The sequence below is a fragment of the Oncorhynchus nerka genome, linkage group LG2, assembly GCF_034236695.1.
Source record: "Oncorhynchus nerka isolate Pitt River linkage group LG2, Oner_Uvic_2.0, whole genome shotgun sequence".
NCBI classification, from domain to species: Eukaryota; Metazoa; Chordata; class Actinopteri; order Salmoniformes; family Salmonidae; genus Oncorhynchus; species Oncorhynchus nerka.
In genome coordinates this window covers 15,644,396-15,666,768 of record NC_088397.1, presented here as the reverse complement: position 1 = coordinate 15,666,768, position 22,373 = coordinate 15,644,396, and the positions used below count along the sequence as shown (strand labels likewise).

Below are 22,373 nucleotides of genomic sequence, written 5' to 3'. Positions count from 1 at the left end.
TGTTTACCAAAACATGAACTGTACCTTCCCAGCTGCAACCAAGAATGTTTTGCATAGAGAAGGGTAATGCTATTGGTTGACTGGGGCATTTTATTCATCCTGTAACATAGCTGACTTATTTGTTTGTGTCTTTACTGATCCTGTACAGTACTGCCCCCTTAATTTCAATAGTAAATCATTAACTGGTACCTGAACGTTACTACAGTCTCTGTGACAGGTGGAGAGCCCGCAGCATAAGACCAACAGACGTCCTAATAATGTGCAGTCTGCTGACACTGGATGACTGGAAACAGCAGAGATGAAGGAGCTATGGGTTATAGCTGTCTTTGCTACAGGTAAGACTTGCTCTATATTGGATTCATTCAGGGTGATTTAAGATGTTCAGACTACACTGACTGTACAAAACATTAAGAACACCTGCTCTTTCCATGACATAAACTGGCCAGGTGATTCCAGGTGAAAGCTATGATGCTTTATTAATGTCACTTGTTAAATTTATTTAAATCAATGTAGATGAAGTTGGGGGGGCAGTTTAAAGAAGGATTTTTAAGCCTTGAGACAATTGAGAAATGGATTGTGTCTGTGTTCCATTCAGTGGGTGAATGGGCAAGACAAAAGATTTAAGTGACTTTGAACAGGTATGGGAATAGGTGCCAGGCCCACCGTTTTTGTTCAAGAACTGCAACGCTGCTGGGTTTTTCATGCTCAACAGTTTCTTGTGTGTATCATGAATGGTTCACCACCCAAAGGACATCCAGACAACTTGACATAGCTGTGGGAAGCATTGGAGTCAACATGGGCCAGCATCCCTTTCGACACCTTGTAGAGTCCATGCCCTGACGAGTTGAGGCTGTTCTGAGGGCAGAAGTGTGTGGAGGTGCAACTCAACATCAGGAAGGTGTTCCTACTGTTTGGTATACTCAGTGTATGATGCTGTTGTTAAGAGTCTTCTGTGATTGAGAATTATGTTGGAAAATTGCTTTCAATGAAGATGTGCAAAAATGTATGATGCATTTAACTTATGAATTGATTATTACCCATATATAACCTTACTGTTTTTACAGTGTGGTTTATGTGTTTTAAAGTTCGATTTATAGTCAATGATTGATTTATGTTTTCTCTGTTTGCTGCAAGGGATACAGTAACATCAGTGAAGACGTTGTTTCAGATTTTACTGTTAAGACATTGTTTACATACTGTGAATAGACTACTGTCAGGTCTCAGATACAGTTGATAACAGAGTAGCCTTTGCTACCAACCGTTTATTGGCAGTGATAATGACTTCTTTCTTTCATAAACTACAGTAGAAAACATTTCTACACTGATGCAGACACAATGAAACTGGAACAGCATGGATCATCTCCTATATTTATAGCAACTGGCACTATGTTCCCTTGTTTATGTGGTTTACTGAGTTAATTCTCTTTTTTAAAGTGTCTTTATCACAGGGGGATCTCACCACATCATCTGCCATTCTAATCACCATTGACATAACTACCCCAACTACTACTGCTCCTATAACCTCTGACCCTCCAACTACTACTGCCCCTTTAACACCTGACTCTCCAGCTAGTGCCCCTCCAACTAATGACATTCCAACTACTGATACACCAACTACTGACCTTGCAACTACTGAAACTCCAACTACTGACACTCCAACTACCGACAGTCCAACTACCGACACGCCAAATACTGAATACTCTGCAGCTACTACTGGTCATCCAACTACTGGTTACCTAACTACTACTGATACTCCAGCTACTGGTTACATAAATACTACTGGTCTTCCAACTACTGGTTACCCTACCTCTATCCCTATCACCAGTATCAGTCTCCCCACCATCTCTACCAACACCACCAACACCTTTTCCACAACCTTTACCAACACCTATCCTACCATCTCTAACACCACCACCACCTCTCCTACCACCTCTCCCACCACGTCTAACACCACCTCCACCACCACCTCTCCCACCATGTCTAACACCACCTCTCCCACCATGTCTAACACCACCTCCACAACCACCTCTCCCACCACATCTAACACCACCACCTCTCCCACCACGTCTAACACCACCTCCACCACCATGTCTAACACCACCTCTACCACCACCATTTTTCCTACCACCTCTACCACCACCTCTACCACCACAATCCCTCATCTGGACTGTTTCAATGGTGGTGAGCTGCAGAGTGGAGTCTGTATCTGTCCCGATGAGTGGACTGGAGAGACCTGTTCAGAGGGTACATCCACACACTTACACTATACCTAACCCTGGATCTACCATTCAGACTCCTCCACAATACTACACTACTATACCTAACCCTGGATCTACCATTCAGACTCCTCCACAATACTACACTACTATACCTAACCCTGGGTCTACCATTCAGACTCCTCCACAATACTATACCTAACCCTGGGTCTACCATTCAGACTCCTCCACAATACTACACTACTATACCTAACCCTGGATCTACCATTCAGACTCCTCCACAATACTACACTACTATACCTAACCCTGGATCTACCATTCAGACTCCTCCACAATACTACACTACTATACCTAACCCTGGATCTACCATTCAGACTCCTCCACAATACTACACTACTATACCTAACCCTGGATCTACCATTCAGACTCCTCCACAATACTACACTACTATACCTAACCCTGGATCTACCATTCAGACTCCTCCACAATACTACACTACTATACCTAACCCTGGATCTACCATTCAGACTCCTCCACACTACTATACCTAACCCTGGGTCTATACTACACTACTATACCTAACCCTGGATCTACCATTCAGACTCCTCCACAATACTACACTACTATACCTAACCCTGGGTCTACCATTCAGACTCCTCCACAATACTACACTACTATACCTAACCCTAGGTCTACCATTCAGACTCCTCCACAATACTACACTACTATACCTAACCCTGGATCTACCATTCAGACTCCTCCACAATACTACACTACTATACCTAACCCTGGATCTACCATTCAGACTCCTCCACAATACTACACTACTATACCTAACCCTGGGTCTACCATTCAGACTCCTCCACAATACTACATACCTCCACAATACTACACTACTATACCTAACCCTGGATCTACCATTCAGACTCCTCCACAATACTACACTACTATACCTAACCCTGGATCTACCATTCAGACTCCTCCACAATACTACACTACTATACCTAACCCTGGATCTACCATTCAGACTCCTCCACAATACTACACTACTATACCTAACCCTGGATCTACAATTTACAGTACACACCATTACAATACTATACATAACCCTGGATATCACATTCACAGTACACACCACTACAATACTATACCTAACCCTGGATCTACCATTTACAGTACACACCACTACACTACTATACCTAACCCTGGATCTCACATTCACAGTACACACCACTACACTACTATACCTAACCCTGGATCTCACTTTCACAGTACACACCACTACAATACTATACCTAACCCTGGATCTCACTTTCACAGTACACACCACTACAATACTATACCTAACCCTGGATCTCACATTCACAGTACACACCACTACACTACTATACCTAACCCTGGGTCTCACATTCACAGTACACACCCCTACACTACTATACCTAACCCTGGATCTCACAGTACACACCACTACACTACTATACATAACCCTGGATATCACATTCACAGTACACACCACTTCAATACTATACCTAACCCTGGATCTACCATTTACAGTACACACCACTACACTACTATACCTAACCCTGGATATCACATTCACAGTACACACCACTACAATACTATACCTATCCCTGGATCTACCATTTGCAGTACACACCACTACAATACTATACCTAACCCTGGATCTCACATTCACAGTACACACCACTACACTACTATACCTAACCCTGGGTCTCACATTCACAGTACACACCACTACACTACTATAGCTAACCCTGGATCTCACATTCACAGTATACACCACTACAATACTATACCTAACCCTGGATCTCACATTCACAGTACACACCACTACACTACTATACCTAACCCTGGGTCTCACATTCACAGTACACACCACTACACTACTATAGCTAACCCTGGATCTCACATTCACAGTACACACCACTACACTACTATACCTAACCCTGCATCTCACATTCACAGTACACACCACTACACTACTATACCTAACCCAGGGTCTCACATTCACAGTACACACCACTACACTACTATAGCTAACCCTGGATCTCACATTCACAGTACACACCACTACACTACTATACCTAACCCAGGGTCTCACATTCACAGTACACACCACTACACTACTATAGCTAACCCTGGGTCTCACATTCACAGTCCACAACACTATTCATTGGATCTTACATTCAGAATGTATATTTCATGTTTGCAGTCATACATTTGCTCCATGTTGAAATGTATTTTACTTCTATAGGGAATTTCTGCAATTCCACCATCATTGGTGATTTTTCCTTCCCAAGAACAACATTTGGCTGGTCTGCTTATTCAGACGAGTTGTGTGATGAGAAGACAACCAGTGGTATTACTTTTATTCACCTAAAATTAGAAAAATGTATTCGTCTGTTACAGTCCTAATTAATGTTGTATTAGGTAAAACAAAACCTTGAGTATCTTTTTGTCTTGTTTCCTCCAGCCGGTTTACCAAGAGCCTCAGCAAGATGTTTGAATGACACTGGCTCTCCAATGTTTGGTCCTCCTCACATTCTGCAGTGTGAATTTACCCTCAGTGACATTCAAGGAAATGTAGGCCAATATGCATACTTTTTATTATCCTGATTGAAGTCTTGATTTAGCGTTCTTCTTTCTTCAGGTCAGTTACTTAGGTCATCATTATGAGGAGTGGATCTTACAGTTTGAAGATCAGTAACAACTGGCTTTTACCTTCAGATCATGTATTCTGTTCCTTTATTCTGCTTAACAGTTGATGAGGAACATTCTTTTTTATTTGTGTTTTACATGACTTTTTATTGAGTCATTTAGCAGATGCTCTTATCCACAGTGAGTGCATACATTTTCATACTTGTCCCCTGTGGGAATCGAACCCACAACCCTGTCGTTGCAAGTGCCATTCTCTACCAACTGAGCCACATGAACTCAGCAAAAAAAGAAACGTCACTTTTTCAGGATCCTGTCTTCCAAAGATAATTCGTAAAAATCCAAATAACTTCACAGATCTTCATTGTAAAGGGTTTAAACACTGTTTCCCATGTTTGTTCAGTGAACCATAAACAATTAATGAACATGCACCTGTGGAACGGGTGGAACACAATCCCTCCATCAGTGCTCAGACTGTCCGCAATAGGCTGAGAGAGGCTGGACTGAGGGCTTGTAGGCCAGTTGTAAGGCCTCACCGGCAACAACGTTGCCTATAGGCACAAACCCACCGTCGCTGGACCATACAGGACTGGCAAAAAGTGCTCTTCACTGACGAGTCGCGGTTTTGTCTCACCAGGGGTGATGGTGGGATTTGCGTTTATCGTCGATGGAATGAGTGTTACACCGAGGCCTGTACTCTGGAGTGGGATCGATTTGGAGGTGGAGGGTCCATCATGGTCTGGGGCGGTGTGTCACAGCATCATCGGACAGAGCTTGTTGTCATTGCAGGCAATCTCAATGCTGTGCGTTACAGGGAAGACATCCTCCTCCCTCATGTGGTACCCTTCCTGCAATCTCATCTCATTGTCTCCAGCATGACAATGCCACCAGCCATACTGCTCGTTCTGTGAGGGATTTCCTGCAAGACAGGAATGTCATTGTTCTGCCATGGCCAGCGAAGAGCCCGGATTTCAATCCCATTGAGCACGTCTGGGACCTATTAGATTGGAGGGTGAGGGCTAGGGCCATTCCCCCCAGAAATGTTCGGGAAATTGCAGGTGCCTTGGTGGAAGACTGGGGTAACATCTCACAGCAAGTCCATGAGGAGGAGATGCACTTCAGTACTTAATGCAGCTGGTTGCCACACCAGATACTGACTATTGCTTTTGATTTTGACATCCCCTTTGTCTAGGGACACATTATTCAATTTCTGTTAGTCACATGTCTCAGTTGATGAATCTTATGTTCATACAAATATTTACACATGTTAAGTTTACTGAAAATAAACGCAGTTGACAGTGAGAGGATGTTTCTTTTTTTGCTGAGTTTATTTAGTACTGGCAATTTAATATCCAAATGTACTCACAGTTCAGCATGTTGCTGCAACTTATACAATGTTCTGTTGAAAAACATTACTAAAATATAATAAATAAAAATCCTTGTCTCTCCCTGTTCAGATCTCCAGCAGTTCAGGTGATTTACTACAGTTAGCCTTCAGTACTCAGATCCTGACCTCACAACCAGAGCGTCTGTCAGCTGACAACATCACCACAGCAGCTCAGATCGCTAACACACTGCTTCTGTCTGCAAATATCACAGAGGTATAACATGTTTTGAAATCAAGTCGTGAACTATGACATGTTCTGGAGAGAAACGTGAGGTCGCTACTGCAGTGATTTGAACACTTGACGGTCATCCCCTGGTTTTGATCATGTTGCAGGACATCGCAGTGGCAGCTGTAACTACCATCAGTCAGCTGCTGAATGCCAGTGAGGAGAGTACACAGGAGAGAGGCGCTGTCCAAAAGTACTGGAGTGTGTGTGTTTGTCTGTGTGTGTGTGTGAGCGTGAACGGAGTGTATTTCTACATATGTTGGAGTATACAGTGGGGCAAAAAAGTATTTAGTCAGCCACCAATTGTGCAAGTTCTCCCACTTAAAAAGATGAGAGAGGCCTGTAATTTTCATCATAGGTACACTTCAACTATGACAGACAAAATGAGATTTTCTTTCTCCAGAAAATCACATTGTAGAATTTTTTATGAATTTATTTGCAAATTATGGTGGAAAATAAGTATTTGGTCAATAACAAAAGTTTATCTCAATAGTTTGTTATATACCCTTTGTTGGCAATGACAGAGGTCAAACGTTTTCTGTAAGTCTTCACAAGGTTTTCACACACTGTTGCTGGTATTTTGGCCCATTCCTCCATGCAGATCTCCTCTAGAGCAGTGATGTTTTGGGGCTGGTGCTGGGCAACACAGACTTTCAACTCCCTCCAAAGATTGTCTATGGGGTTGAGATCTGGAGACTGGCTAGGCCACTCCAGGACCTTGAAATGCTTCTTACGAAGCCACTCCTTCATTGCCCGGGCGGTGTGTTTGGGATCATTGTCATGCTGAAAGACCCAGCCACGTTTCATCTTCAATGCCCTTGCTGATGGAAGGAGGTTTTCACTCAAAATCTCACGATACATGGCCCCATTCATTCTTTCCTTTACACGGATCAGTCGTCCTGGTCCCTTTGCAGAAAAACAGCCCCAAAGCATGATGTTTCCACCCCCATGCTTCACAGTGGATATGGTGTTCTTTGGATGCAACTCAGCATTCTTTGTCCTCCAAACATGACGAGTTGAGTTTTTACCAAAAAGTTATATTTTGGTTTCATCTGACCATATGACATTCTCCCAATCTTCTTCTGGATTATCCAAATGCTCTCTAGCAAACTTCAGACGGGCCTGGACATGTACTGGCTTAAGCAGGGGCATAGTGTGTTACTGATGGTAGGCTTTGTTACTTTTACTTCTGCAGGTCATTCACTAGGTCCCCCCCGTCTGGTTCTGGGATTTTTGCTCACCGTTCTTGTGATCATTTTGACCCCACGGGGTGAGATCTTGCGTGGAGCCCCAGATTGAGGGAGATTATCAGTGGTCTTGTATGTCTTCCATTTCCTAATAATTGCTCCCACAGTTGATTTCTTCAAACCAAGCTGCTTACCTATTGCAGATTCAGTCTTCCTAGCCTGGTGCAGGTCTACAATTTTGTTTCTGGTGTCCTTTGACAGCTCTTTGGTCTTGGCCATAGTGAAGTTTGGATTGTGACTGTTTGGGGTTTTGGACAGGTGTCTTTTATACTGATAACAAGTTCAAACAGGTGCCATTAAGGTAACGAGTGGGTAATGAGTGGAGGACAGAGAAGTTACAGGTCTGTGAGAGCCAGAAATCTTGCTTGTTTGTAGGTGACCAAATACTTATTTTCCACCATCATTTGCAAATAAATTCATTAAAAATCCTACAATGTGATTTTCTGGATTTTTTTTTCTAATTTTGTCTGTCATAGTTGAAGTGTACCTATGATGGCCTCTCTCATCTTTTTAAGTGGGTGAACTTGCACAATTGGTGGCTGACTAAATACTTTTTTGCCCCACTGAATGTGTGTACGTGTTCCTCTGTGTGTGTCTGCATGTGCATGTACACTAATGTTTTTCTGTGTTTCTCTCCCAGCCTCACAGAGACCCTGGAGATGTTTTCCCTGGACCAGCACAATAATGTGTCCTTGGTGGTTCAGCGCAACCTGGTAGTCCAGTCTGTCCAAGTACCAAGTGACTCAGTAGGGATCCAGTTTACTGCTCTGACTGGTGGGTGGGACTGCTAGTGAACCTACACACTGGCATTTAAAGTGATAGTTTAAATCTCTGTTGACTGGGTAAAACTTCTCAATTTTCAAATGTTTTTCCTCTGATGGTCAATAAGGTTTGGTATGGATTTGATTTGTTGTATTAATGGCTGGAACGGAGCGAATGGAATGGCATAAAACACATGGATGTATTTGATACAATTCCACTTATTCTGCTTCAGCCGTTACCATGAGCCCGTCCTCCCAAATTAATGTGCCACCCACCTACTGTGGTACAGAAGTAACACTATATTTAATCTCCTTCTCCAGGAAGATCTGGTAATTTTGTGGCCAACAGAATTCATCTCCACACCAATACCTCTGAACTGATAGCTGACAAAGGAGGTTCTACCGATGTCCAGATTGTCATGAAATTCCCACCAGGTGAGCCAATGTTGGTATGCAAACATAGTGTATAAACTCAAGCTTCAATTTCCTTGTACTGCTTTCACTGAGAGAGCTTAACTGCTGTTTGTGGTCTCCAAATGTTTAGATTTAGAGTCACTATCGAGATAAGCCCTCAAGGCAAGGTCAAGCTACTCATGTATATGAAGTCCTGATATGAACAACAATCTCCCATCTTTCTCACTCCACTCAGTTTTACGTAGTAAAAACACAAACTACTCCATTGGTTTTGTGCTCTACCAAAACGACCGGTTCTTCAGGTCCAGGGCTTTCAGAGCTTCTTCAGGAACCAGGAGAAGGGTCATCTCTGCTAACCTGGGACAAGTGTCTGGGTTACATGTTGAGATGCTCTTTAAGCCCACAGTAAGATTTATCTTGGAATCAATAAACACATAGTGGTCCAAATTCTCTGGGAAACGTATTGGGAAGTTATTCATGATCTAAGTCACATGTTTTTACACCCCTGATCGAAGTTCTCCATTGATGCTTATCCGCTACAGGGAACATATGTTGTCTTGTACATAATACAATCTATTATAATTGGTATTTCTTCTTTCCCACATTTACTTAAACCTGTTAGTCTTCACAATTGACTTAGATAAAAAATAAATAAAAGATGAGTACTGTGAATGCATGTCTTTTGCTGAAGGATTTTCAGTGAGTTTGTTTCTGTTCTTACTTCTCAGACTGTCCCCAACGCCTCCCTCCATGACTTTGCCTGCGTGTGGTGGAACTACACGTTGAAAGACTGGAGCACCTTTGGCTGCTCCAAAGTCAACCACTCAGAAGACGGCCTGCGTTGTTTCTGTAATCACACCACTAACTTTGCTGTGCTGATGGTGAGTAGCTAGCTGCCTTCATCTCCCTTTTACTGACCACACGCTGACCTATCTGGGGGTCCTAGACTTTTTTGAAACATGACCCCATTTTGATATCTGAAGATTCTTGTGACCCAACCATTTTGTAGTGTCTTACCTCTTATTACTAATGGATATAATAAGAAAGTCTCCAATACAAGGAAGTGAACTGGAGCTTCACATTTGCTAAAGCTAGTTAGTACAAGTACGGTGCTCCGTTCTTAAAGGAGACATCAGTAATTAACAGAACATGACATTCCTTCTCTTATACAATCAGAGTTACTTCTACCAAACCACAACTGATACATTTCCCAGAACTTGTTGTAGTTATTTTGCATCTTTTCATTTGAACTTCAACAGTTCATTTGTGTTTGTGTTTGTTTGTTTATAAGTCCAGTCTGTCTAGTGTCTTCGTTCTGGGTAGCGCCTTGGATTGTCTGGTGCCTTCGTTCTGGGTAGCGCCTTGGATTGTCTGGAGGCTCCTGCACATCCACAGTGTGTGCTTGGTCCATAATAGTTTCTGCTATAGCAGCACCTTCATCCACACGTTCCCTTCTTTCAGCCTGGGGTCTCTGTACCGTCCCACCGTCCTCTACAGTTTCCTGTGTGTCTCTCCCAGGTGCTCTATGTGCCAGTTCTCTCACGATTGTTGTGCTGTTTTCTGTGGAATGCATTTGGTTAATGTGATGCCGCCAAATGATGTCTGGGCTCACTTGAACCTGGTAAGTTCTGGATCCCGTTTGTGCGTGTACATTTCCTTCCCTTTCTGTAATCTTGCACCATCACTTCCTGTACTATTCGGAGATGGCGCTCCCGGCCGACATGAATCTTGAAAACTCATCACTTACAAAAGCTTGGGCTTTGTAGTTTACTAGCTGCAGAGCCAATCCGAAGGGTGTAAAAGTTGTTCTGAGACACTATAGTCTGAGCTGAGGTGGAGGAGTCAGTGCAAAACACCTCCGTCCATTTGAATTGGCATCAACTATAACCAGAAACATGTGCTTTTCAAAGGGGCCGGCATCCACATGAATTCTCTGCAATGGGCCATTCCCATAAGTGGACTGGGGTAGGAGCAGGCATGTGAAAGGTTTCCAAACATCCGCTACAGTTCTTTGCCATGGTTTCTATCTGTTGATCCAGCCTGGGCCACCAGAAGTGGCTCCTCGTGAGCAGATTTGGACAATTTCAACATGCCTTTCATGTAGTTGCTGCAAAAGCTGATATTTGTATTTCTGGTGTATGATGACTCTCAATCCCCACATCAAACATTGAAAGTTACATATGAAACCACAGTTATGTGAGCTATATGGTTCACTCCAATATATTGGTGTCACTCCGTGGCAGAGGGACACATCCGAGGTGAGGATTTACAGATTTACTCCCGTGTACACCTGTCACGGCGGGGGTCTGCCCCTATGTATAGACCCCATGGCTGCGACACACGTTCTCTACATCATTTTTGAGGAGCCTCTAGCACCGTAGAGAATTGTAGTGATCTATATAGCTCACATACGTAACCTTTGTTGTGTTTCACTATATTGGATCACTCCAATATATTGGTATACCCGTACCAGATTTAGTTGGTGCTAGAGGGACCTGGTCAGCCAGCGGCGAAGTCGCAGCGCGGGACCGAGATGCTGGGTCCGTCAATGAGGAAGGGGTCCCAGCGATGCCAAGGGCCGCTGAATCAACCGCAGAGGGAGGTGCCACATTTATCTGATAGTACCTAGCAAAGGAGCAAGAGGAAGCCTAGCTGGCCGTAGCACAGATATCAGCGAGGGGCCGTGTCAGTCGGCTCTCAGTAGAGCCCAGGGCGCAGCCACACCTCGTGTTGAATGTGCCCCCACAGATCCCAGCACTGGCCTGCCAGCCAGGCAGGTATGCTGTCTTAGTCATGTCCATGATCCAGTGAGAGAGCCTTTGCTTTGATAGCCCAGCCCTCAGGACTCTCTCACCAAAGCAGACAAAGAGCTGGTCTGTTGTTCTCACTGACCGTGTCTGCTCCACATAGGCAGCCAGTGCCCTCACAGGGTACAGCATGCCCGGAGGGAGGCCCAGACTCCCCCTCACTGCCGGGGGATTGTAAGCAGTCAGGATAAAAGGGATGTTCGCATGCCTGTCTGACAGAACCTTCGGGAGGAATGAAGGGTTGGGAGGGACCCCACCGGGGTCCATCCGGTAGCACTCAGAACTTACCGAAAGAGCATGGTGCTCACCCACCCTCTTCATGGAAGTAATAGCTACCAAGAAAGCCACCTTCATAGAGAGGTGTTTCAGGGAGGAAAACTCCAACAGTTTGAATGGTGGCTTTGCCAAAGTTGCCAAGACTACATCCAGATCCCAGCTCGCCATTGAGCGGGTCCTAGCTAGACACAGGCGACGAATCTTCTTCATAAACCTGGAGACCAAGGGATGGCGCCCCACTGGCCTGTCCATCCACCCAACATGGCAGGCAGATATGGCAGCCAAATATCCTCTCAGTGTAGAGGCTGCCAAGCCCTCATCCAAGCGAGACTGCAGGTATTGGAGCAGCGTGTTAAAGCAATTCACAACACACACATAGAGCAAGCCAGTCGACAAGTTGTGTAAGGTAAATTACAGTTTTTGGCAGCAAGAGCCACCACACTAATGGATGCATACGGAGTCGTAGTGTAACGCTAATGAAACACAAGCAAGTACGACAAACCACGGGCGGAAGATACTGATCAACCGCGCGCAGCAAGTGGAGCACTTGTGAGGAGAGGCTGGCCACAGCTGCTCCAGGCTGCAAACAGCCAATGAGTACACTTCAACGCAAGATATTACAGTACACTAACCAGTGACTTACCAAGTGAACTTCATAAAGGTTGTACCTCAAACCATACGAAAAAATGAAAGAGAACGTGTGTCACAGCCTTGGGGTCTATATATAGGGGCGGACCCCAGCCATGACACAGTTGTTCACGGAGGTAAATCTGTAAATCCTCACCTCGGATGTGTCCCTCTACTATCGTAGCACTCACGTCGGTGGCCATGAAGTGCTTTGAAAGGCTGGCAGTGTGGTGCCAGGACAACAACCTCTCCCTCAATGTGAGCAAGACAAAGGAGCTGATCGTGCACTATAGGAAAAGGAGGGCCGAACATTAACATCAACAGGGCTGATTTGGAGCGGGTTGAGAGTTTAAAGTTCCTTGGTGTCCACATCACCAATGAACTATTATGGTCCAAACACACCAAGACAGTTGTGAAGAGGGCAAGACAACACCATTTCCACCTCAGGAGACTGAAAGGATTTGGCATGGGTCCCCAGATCCTCAAAGTTCTACAGCTGCACCATCGAGAGCATGGTTGCATCACTGCCTGGTATGGCAACTGCTTGGCATCTGACCGTAGGGCGCTACAGAGGGTAGTGCGTACAGCCCATGTCAAAGCCTCCAGTCACCAAGTCATAGACTATTCTCTCTGCTACCGCATGGCAAGCGGTACCGGAGCGCCATGTCTAGGACCAAAAGGCTCCTTAACAGCTTCTACCCCCAAGCTGTTGTATTTGCCGCATGCAACAAATACAATTTGATTTGATTTGACAGGTACTGCCTCAAGCTGAGAGGTATGAAAAATGTTCACTGCATCCACACTCCTGTGTCTTTCTCTTGTACAGCACGGTCTGTGTAATCCATTTGTGTGGAGGGATGACTGCATAAACTCAGTGACATTACATATGACCGGCAAGGAACAAGGCGGATCGCTGTAACCTGGATGCTGTCATTGCCGGAATGCCTTTCTTTTGACTGAAAATCGACGGCTGGTGATCCGTAACCATTGTGAAACGCTTGCCATATAGGTGTGCAATTTCTTGATGCCCCACACTATCGACAGTGCTTCTTTGTCGATTTGTGAGTAGTTTTTCTCTGCATCATTCAACATTCATGACGCAAAGGCCACTAGCCTCTCTGACCCATCTTTCAGTGTGTGTGAAGGATGGCCACTAAGCCATAAGGGGATGCATCACAAACCAACTTCATTGGCAGTTTGCTGGCAATGCATCTGGACATGTTCAGCCGTGATGAGCCGTTTTAAACACATTTTCACACTGCTGTCCACTGACATGTCCTATTATTTTCCAGGAGCTGATTGAGATTGTCTGGAGTACTGCTGAAAGGTTTGTGAGGAATCTTCTGTAGTAATTGATCAGTCCAGTGAAAGATGTCACTTCAGTCACATTTTGCGGTCATGGTACCTGTACCACTGCATTGATATTTGTCCTGTGTGTTGTGCAATCCATTGCGGTCAATTTCATGTCAACAGAAGACAATCTTGTCTTTGAAGAACTCACACTTCTGTAAGTTTGTCTTCTCAGGACCTCTTCCAGTTTAGCCAGGTGCTCGTAGTCTGTGCGTCCTGCTACAATACAGGAACAATGGATGTGGCCCATTCGCTTCTGTCCACTTTCGTCAGGATTCCTGTATCTTTCAAGCGTTCCATTTCCGCTTCCACCTTTGGTCTCAGGGAGTATGGAACAGATCTGGCTTTGCAGAATTTTGGGTTGCGTCATCCCTCAGTACGAGTTTGGCTGTGAAGCCTTTTACTGTTCCCATCTGATCACTGAAAATGGTGACGTATTTCTTCAGCAAGTGTTCCAGTGTTTGGTCTGTGCCTTTATTTTTAGGCTGGGATGTGTGGAGCATATTCAAGTCACACCAGTTCAGCTTTATTTTAGACAGCCGTTCCCTGCGAACAAATAGGGGGTCAGTTCCAGGCTCCACATACAGCTGTAACTGCTGTGTTTGTCCCCCATAATTCACTCTGTCCTGCAACGCCCCCATTGGGCTCAATCTCTCTCCTGAGTAGGGTTTCAACAACACATTTGTTTTCTTCAGCTTGATATCCTTGAAGTGCTCCTTGTAGACAGTCGTGGAAATTATAGACACTGCAGATCTTGTGTCCAGCTCCATTTTGAGGGGTTTGCCTTCGATTTCTGGTGTCACCCATATTGCGCTACTGCAATTGTACCAATTAATTGTTCAACAGAGGAGGTCAGTATTTATGCAACTCAATTGCATCTTTGGTCGCGATTTCCATAGCTACAGCAATTTCAACAGCCTTTGCAAAAGTGAGATCTGATTCTGTGAGCAAATGTTTCTGAATGTGTTTCTTGTTTCAGTCCATAAACAAATCTTTCCCTTAATGTGTAATTTAGGTTCTCTCCAAACTGACAATGCTCAGACAGTTTCTTCAACTCTGCTAACATATGTACTAACACACTCCCCTCATTCTGGGGTGTCTCTTGAGGAAATGAAAACGTTCTGCGATCAGGAGTGATTTTGCTATATCTCCACAATCTCTGTGAATGTTTTGTTGGAGGGCTTCAGAGAGGCAGTCAGATCTCTTAGCAAACTGTATGTTTTGGGGCCAATAAAACTCAACAGCACTGGTACAATGTTGTTTGCAATGAAGTACTGTTCCAGACGTGACAAGCAAGCCCATGTAATGCTTTGTAGGTTAGCAGTAAAACCTTGAAATCAGCCCTAGTCTTAACAGGAAGCCAGTATAGAGGCTAGCGCTGCCGTAATATAAGCACATTTTTTGGTTCTAGTCAAGATTCTAGCAGCCGTGTTGAGCACTAACTGAAGTTTATTTACAAGAATAGGGTGCTCCGTTCTTAAAGGGGATATCAGTAATTAGCAGAACATAACACATTAATGTTTTGTAGTAAAAGTAAGAGCCAATGTTGACTTTTATTTGGAGCTATGGCAGTCAATTGCAAAACATTCTAACAGTCTTTCTGCTTGACTTCTCAACTCACCATCACATACATTTGATGTGGGGCTATGAGATCAGAGACATACTATACTTGATGCATGTTGCTTTGGAGCTACTCAAAATCAGGTGGTGTGGTTGCCAGTGTTCACCTCATCTCTGCTGTCACTTCCAACCTGGATCGATATTTGGTTTTAATGCAGAGGAGTGCACAGTTTTAGATTTGAATAATTTTCATTTAGATTTTTAAGGTTATCCACATGACAGTGATTTTGAGAAACAAAGACACTCATTTTTTAAGCCTCACACAATATGAGCTGTCAAGGGGTACCATGAGTTTTAATACTCAGAGGGAGACGGCTGGGTATTTATTCCCTTTGGGTCAGGAACCAAAATGCGGTATCTGCAGCATTCGGAATATGATGGCTCGATCAGCTTTTCGATGTCACTTCCAGGCATGTCAACTAAGTCAGAATCACACTCAAACGGATTTCTCTCCAGTAAGACATTGTTTCCTCTGAATCTACAGATCCGGTCACTCATCTGCAGAATGTTAGAATGTTTTTGTATTTCTCCTGCATGCTTGCGTTCAGTTCATTCAGTTTCCCTAATATGACAGTTACATAGGCAGTTAGACAACTAAGTCTGTTTTTCTGCCCACCATTCAATCTAATGGAATCTGTTTTCATCAGTATAGTCATGCAGCACGCTGAGCATCCTTTGTGCTGTTTCATGCTTGAGAATTGTAAGACAGAACAATATGTCCTTGTGAATATCATCCCCGACATGTAGCAAACAAAAGTAAATGAATGGGCACCTCGGCCCTCACAACAAATGTCCATTTGGAATGCTGAGGAGTTTTTTAGTGGTTCAGTCAGTTTCCTATTGATTGCTAGCTATAGCATCAACTCCTAGTTTTACAGTGTTATCTGACAAAGGTATTGATGTGAGTTTCTGTGCCTCCCCACACCTTGTTTTCACCATATCTATTGTTGCGGTAATATATCTGAAATAGTGTATGGTTTCATACAGTAGTGGGCCTTGCCATTCACCATGGGAATAGGTTGACCACATGTCCCAGATTGTGCGGGACAGTCCTGCATTTTGGACCAACCAAACAATCCTGCATTTTGGACCAACCAAACAATCACGTCCCACATTTTATCAACAAATTCAAACACCACCACCAATTTAGAAAAAAACCTGTCTTTGTCCCGTATTTCAGTCAGACATTCCAACCTGTCTCTTGCAGTCCCGTTGTGCTATGATATACCTGTATATCATAAGGATGTGGTAGCCTACAGCCATGGTGATGTCAAAGACTTTTCTCCAATCAGTGTTGAGATCTGATAATCTGCTCAGCACAAGATGAGACCTAGCCTATCATCAACCAATATTTCTCAAAATCTTTCGAACTAAATTACAGCAAACTTGGAGAGGACATTTAGGCCTCTTAACAACTTCAAAAAGTTTCTGATGAAGAGCTAGAAAAGTAAGTAAATAGCCATATTAGACTGAAAGATATAAGCATAGCAGTGGGAAGTAGGGTGCTGAGGGTGCTGCACCCCCTGGAAAATTTGAGAATAATAATACATATTTTCACAACAATAGTGCATTGGGCCTTTACTAGTCTTGTATTAGTAACTTACAGTCACGTCAAAAATTGCAGCCAAAACAACAGAAAAGTAGCTGCATTTGCATTTGTTTAAGCTGTTTTCTAGTAATATTTATTTGGATGCAATTTCGCCTGGCATAGAAAATGTGCTCACTAGTCAGGACACTGTTGTTTAGAGGAGCTAGCAAACAACAACACAGCTAACACAATCACTTCAAACTGAAGCTGGAAAGACTGCAAATTAGCTGCCTTTTGATTTGTTTGACCTTTTATCAATTGACATTTCTTGGTATATATCCAAAAAAATGATGTCAGCTGATTAATGATTTCAACTGGCTGAGAAACGTTGCCTCCCTGTTAAATCTACAATGTAGAAAAAAAAATGTTACCATAAAAGAAATGTGAGATAAAATCTAGATGCTTTTTATAGTGGAGATCAAGTTAATACATTGACTGGCTGGGCTGATGAGATAGTTGATTGCGCAGTCAGATGGAACAGTGTAAATAGGCATTTTAACGTCATAGATTTAGTTGGTGATAACTTGTGGAATAGACACCGACTGGAAGGCAGTTTTAACCAATCAGCATCCATTGTATACAAAAGCTGAATCAATGTCTTGGAAGATCACATATTACATGTTCTACATAACAGAATCAAATATAATAGCATAGTATAACGTTACTGTTACACTAAAAACACCACCTCATGAGATTTAGGATGGTTAGCTGAATAGTCCCCCAAAATGATCATGCAGCCAAACCTCAACAGCACACAAAATTCAGGAAGGCTATATAGTTTAACACCATCTGCTCTAATTTGTGCATGAAACAGTAACTCAATAAGATCTAAATGCATATTCTCATGAATCTGATTGAGATCAAACGATTGGCAATCAGACACAGTTTGGACATTTCACTGGCAAAACATGAAGAATTATCATTTTGAAGTTAGTTACAGGGTAGGTAACACTGTCCCGCAAATCCTCCTGTTGGCCTGCATTTTTGTATTTTAAATGTGGTCACCTTAAGTGGGAATGATTCAAGTGCAGCGATCTAAGGGCGATCTAAGGGTGCTTTCTGGTTGAATTTTATGTTTTAGATTTGAATAATTTTCATTTAGATTTTTAAGGTTATCCACATGACAGTGATTTTGAGAAACAAAGACACTCATTTTTAAATATATATATATATTTTTTGCAGGATTTTGGATATTCTCCTGTGACCCCATTTTCATATTAGGCGACCCCACATGGGGTTGTGACCCCTAGTGTTGGAACTGCTGACCTATGGTTTACCACAGCATATCCAGGTCAGATGAGGGTGATGACTTTATACAGTATGACTGTGACAGAAACTTTGTGTTGAAATTTATTTTTTCTGTTCTTTCTACAGTCGTTCAGGAGGGATTTTAAATACGCTGAAGCGCTAAACTGGATCACCATATTGGGATGTTCCATGTCCATCATAGGGTTGAGTTTAACAATAACATTCCAGATGGTGACCAGGTAAGATCCTACAGGGTTCCAGAACCAATTCAAAATATACAGTAACATTCCAGATCGCAACCAGGTAAGATCCTACAGGGTTCTAGAACCAATTCAAAATATACAGTAACATTCCAGATCGCAACCAGGTAAGATCCTACAGGGTTCCAGAACCAATTCAAAATATGTGGTGCTTCTCAACAGTGTAAAGAAGCCCTTTGTCTGATCCAACAGGACTTGATAGGTGAAACCATTATAAAACCCACTATTAATGAACCAACACATCCACATATACTGTAACTTACCTAACATATTGTTGTCTGTCTCCTGTCCCCAGGAAATCACGCAAAACCAACCCAACGGTCCTCTTAGTGAGCGTCTGCGTGTGTCTCCTGATCTTCACCCTCCTCTTCATGTTGGGAGTGGACAACCCTCATAAACAGCTGGACAAACCTGAAATACAGGAGGACAACGTTCTCCCCCCGTCCGACACACACACGGAGCAGGACAGAGGGCCCTGTACTGCAGTGGCAGTCCTGCTGCAGTACTTCCTGTTGGGGACGTTCACCTGGAACACGCTGTACGCCACACACGTCTTCCTGATGATCAGAAACAGCCTGGCCACCAGCCCGTCACACTTCACAGCCTATACCGTGGCCATCGGATGGGGTAGGACAGCATGGAGAAAAATAAAGTATTTTGTTGTTTCAGAAGCTTTGGCTGACATTAGACCTGGGCTCCTTGAACCAAAACTAATGCTAGGTGATATTTTCAGGCTCTAATATGCCTGGAATAGTACTTAAAAGCAACTTGTATAGTGATGTTATGTCTTTAGAGGATGTATGTGTAGTGTCTATACTCTGTATATGGCTGCATGCAAATCTACCAGGAAATAACAACATCATTCTGTCTTTTAGGACTGCCTGCAGTTGTGGTGTCTCTCACCTTAGGAATTAGTTACAGAGTGGATGATCCACTGGGTTACAGGCAGGAGGAATTGTGAGTCAATACTACTACTGTACTACTTCTCTGTACTGTATTGTACTATACTATGCTGTACTATATTATACTGCACTGTTGTGTACTGTTCTATACTATACCTTACTGTACTATACTACCAGTATTACACCTGAGTACTGTGCTGTGCTGTACTGCAATTTACTTCCTCTTCAGTGGTTATTGTATAATAGGTTCAATTTAAATTAAAGTGGGGCAATTGCTTTATAACATTTTATAACTCATGCTGTAAAAGGTTATCCCTCTCAATGTTCGTATGCATGTTTGTAATGCATGCTAATAATTGGCCAAGAGCAATATAAAAAGTTCAAACATAAGTTATTAAAAGAATGTTCTATTTCGTTCAAAGGTTTCGTGTTTACTTTATACCACGTTACTCAAATAACAGGCGTTCTGTTTCGTCTGTCACATTGTCCCACTCTCTAACTCATTAATTTGACCTCTCAGCTGCTGGCTTGCTGCCCTCGATCCAAAGGGGAACTTTGACTTCAAGCTGCCAATGTTTTGGGGGTTCCTGGTCCCTGTGGCGTTCATGCTTATCTTCAACACAGTGATGTTGGTATGTTTTGCAGTTACAACGTGCAAGACCAACCCACATTTAACCAGGTAACATTAATTGGGGCATTTTGGAGGCACAAAGTACAAAGTTGTATTCATTAAGATGTCTTGATTTAAATGCCTACTAATGAGCCTATTGATGTTTTGTCTTTCCATTAAAAGCTTGTAATAAATCAAATGTATTATTATTCTTTATTATTAATTGTCGTTAGTAAGAAAATCATTAATTGTAGTGGTCACCACGGCTCTAACCCACTCAGTCAATGGAAGCATACTGTTCTTATACCACAGCATTACAGCAGTCTAAGTATGTTGGTTATGTTTCCCAGTACAAGACACACATCGATGAAGAAGAAGTTCCTCAGTAGCTTTTCTCTGGCTGTGGTGCTCGGTCTCTCCTGGATCCTGGGCTATCTGTTGCTCATTCCACAGAACCAGACCATGTACACCATACTCAACATCTCCTTCTGTGTACTCACCACCACTCAGGTAGTAAACGTATGCACTCACTACTGTAAGTCACTCTGGATAAGAGCGTCTGCTAAATGACTCAAATGTAAACTAGAAATACTAGTGTCTATTGTACCACAGAATCCAGGCATGATTTGAAAATTAGACACAAACTAAACATAAATAAATTGAGCTGCTCCTTATGGAAACACTACATTTTGTTTGTCCTTGTGTGTTCCTGAAAATACTTGTTAATGTCTTTGTATTTTTGCTTTCGCTTCACAGGGCTTGCAGATTTTCATTCTGTTCACAGCAAGAACATCAATTGTCAAGAAAATGATGGCAGATGCTTTGAAATCTGTCTCTAGTGTTGAGATCCAACTTCACACCAAGAGGTTCAGTCTATGGCGAGACGAGCACAGAGAAAAGGTTGAATCATACACACAGCTGGACACTGATCTGTCGACACATTAACCCTTTAACTGCCACATCATTTTTCTTCTGAAAAATGTGTATTTAGCCTTAATATATGCCATAAATCATTTGTTTTTGATTGCTAACATCTCAAGCAGCCTGTTCAGTTGCCCAATTAGGTTAAACTAGTTATGTATTGGATTTTACATATGCTTTTTAAATCATCTGAAAATGGTACATTAAAGTCATGTCTGCTTCAGTTACTTATAATGGAAGACAGGCCAAGATAAAGGATGACTGATATCAAATATGAATACAATATGATATATTTGTGTCAATATATGAGTATTCAAATATATATATACATTCATATTTACTGTTTATATGTTCATAATACCTGTAAAATTACATGTCCTGAAAACAACAGGCAGATTGTAAATACTGATATGAATATGAAAATATATTTATATTTGCACAGACAAAAAAATCCCACAACAATATTTCTCCATAATAGCTAGCTAAATAGCATTCCTTTAATGGGCAACTCAACCTCCTGGTAGAGCATATTTTTCAAGAGTTCCTCAAATTAATAAATAACATCAAATATTGGTAATTTTATGATACCAAAAATGATATTTTAGAGTTCAACAACATTGTACAGTCATGTAATATGTAAAGGAGTGTGTAACTGGCTGCAGGGAAGTCAGGCGCAGGAGAGCAGATGGTTAGCAAACGGAGCCCTTTATTGAGGCAAACAAAACACGGGACTCAGAAAACTATACACACATGGGTTACAATAACCCGGCGCAAACCAGCCTGGAGTACACATACATTTACATATAACTATTACACACACAGACATGGGGGGAAACAGAGGGTTATATGCAATATGAGTGATGAGGGAATGCAAACCAGCCTGGAGTACACATACATTTACATATAACTATTACACACACAGACATGGGGGGAAACAGAGGGTTATATGCAATATGAGTGATGAGGGAATGCAAACCAGCCTGGAGTACACATACATTTACATATAACAACTCCACACAGACATGGGGGGAAACAGAGGGTTATATGCAATATGAGTGATGAGGGAATGCAAACCAGCCTGGAGTACACATACATTTACACATAACTATTACACACAGACATGGGGGGAAACAGAGGGTTATATGCAATATGAGTGATGAGGGAATGCAAACCAGCCTGGAGTACACATACATTTACATATAACAACTCCACACACAGACATGGGGGGAAACAGAGG

General features: G+C 42.7%; 1 protein-coding gene across 1 annotated transcript; it reads left to right on the top strand.

The window, feature by feature from the left end:
* Positions 1-250: 250 nt before the first annotated feature.
* LOC115131961 (adhesion G-protein coupled receptor G7-like) lies at positions 251-22,358 on the top strand. Its single transcript, XM_029664086.2, has 16 exons — positions 251-335; positions 1,435-2,244; positions 4,492-4,596; positions 4,711-4,820; positions 6,350-6,493; positions 6,613-6,698; positions 8,393-8,526; positions 8,835-8,948; positions 9,163-9,332; positions 9,656-9,808; positions 18,570-18,682; positions 18,999-19,330; positions 19,579-19,660; positions 20,126-20,284; positions 20,566-20,725; positions 20,972-22,358. Exons 1-16 carry the CDS (start codon positions 299-301, stop codon positions 21,158-21,160), a joined length of 2,898 nt encoding a protein of 965 aa, XP_029519946.2. The 5' UTR covers positions 251-298; the 3' UTR covers positions 21,161-22,358.
* The last annotated feature ends 15 nt before the right edge of the window (positions 22,359-22,373 follow it).

Excerpts from the sequence above, each read along its gene's own strand:
- LOC115131961 (XM_029664086.2), top strand. The coding sequence starts at position 299 with ATGAAGGAGCTATGGGTTATAGCTGTCTTTGCTACAG. Across the intron at positions 19,331-19,578 it reads TACCGTGGCCATCGGATGGG|GACTGCCTGCAGTTGTGGTG; the intron begins GTAGGACAGCAT and ends TCTGTCTTTTAG. Across the intron at positions 19,661-20,125 it reads GGTTACAGGCAGGAGGAATT|CTGCTGGCTTGCTGCCCTCG; the intron begins GTGAGTCAATAC and ends TTGACCTCTCAG.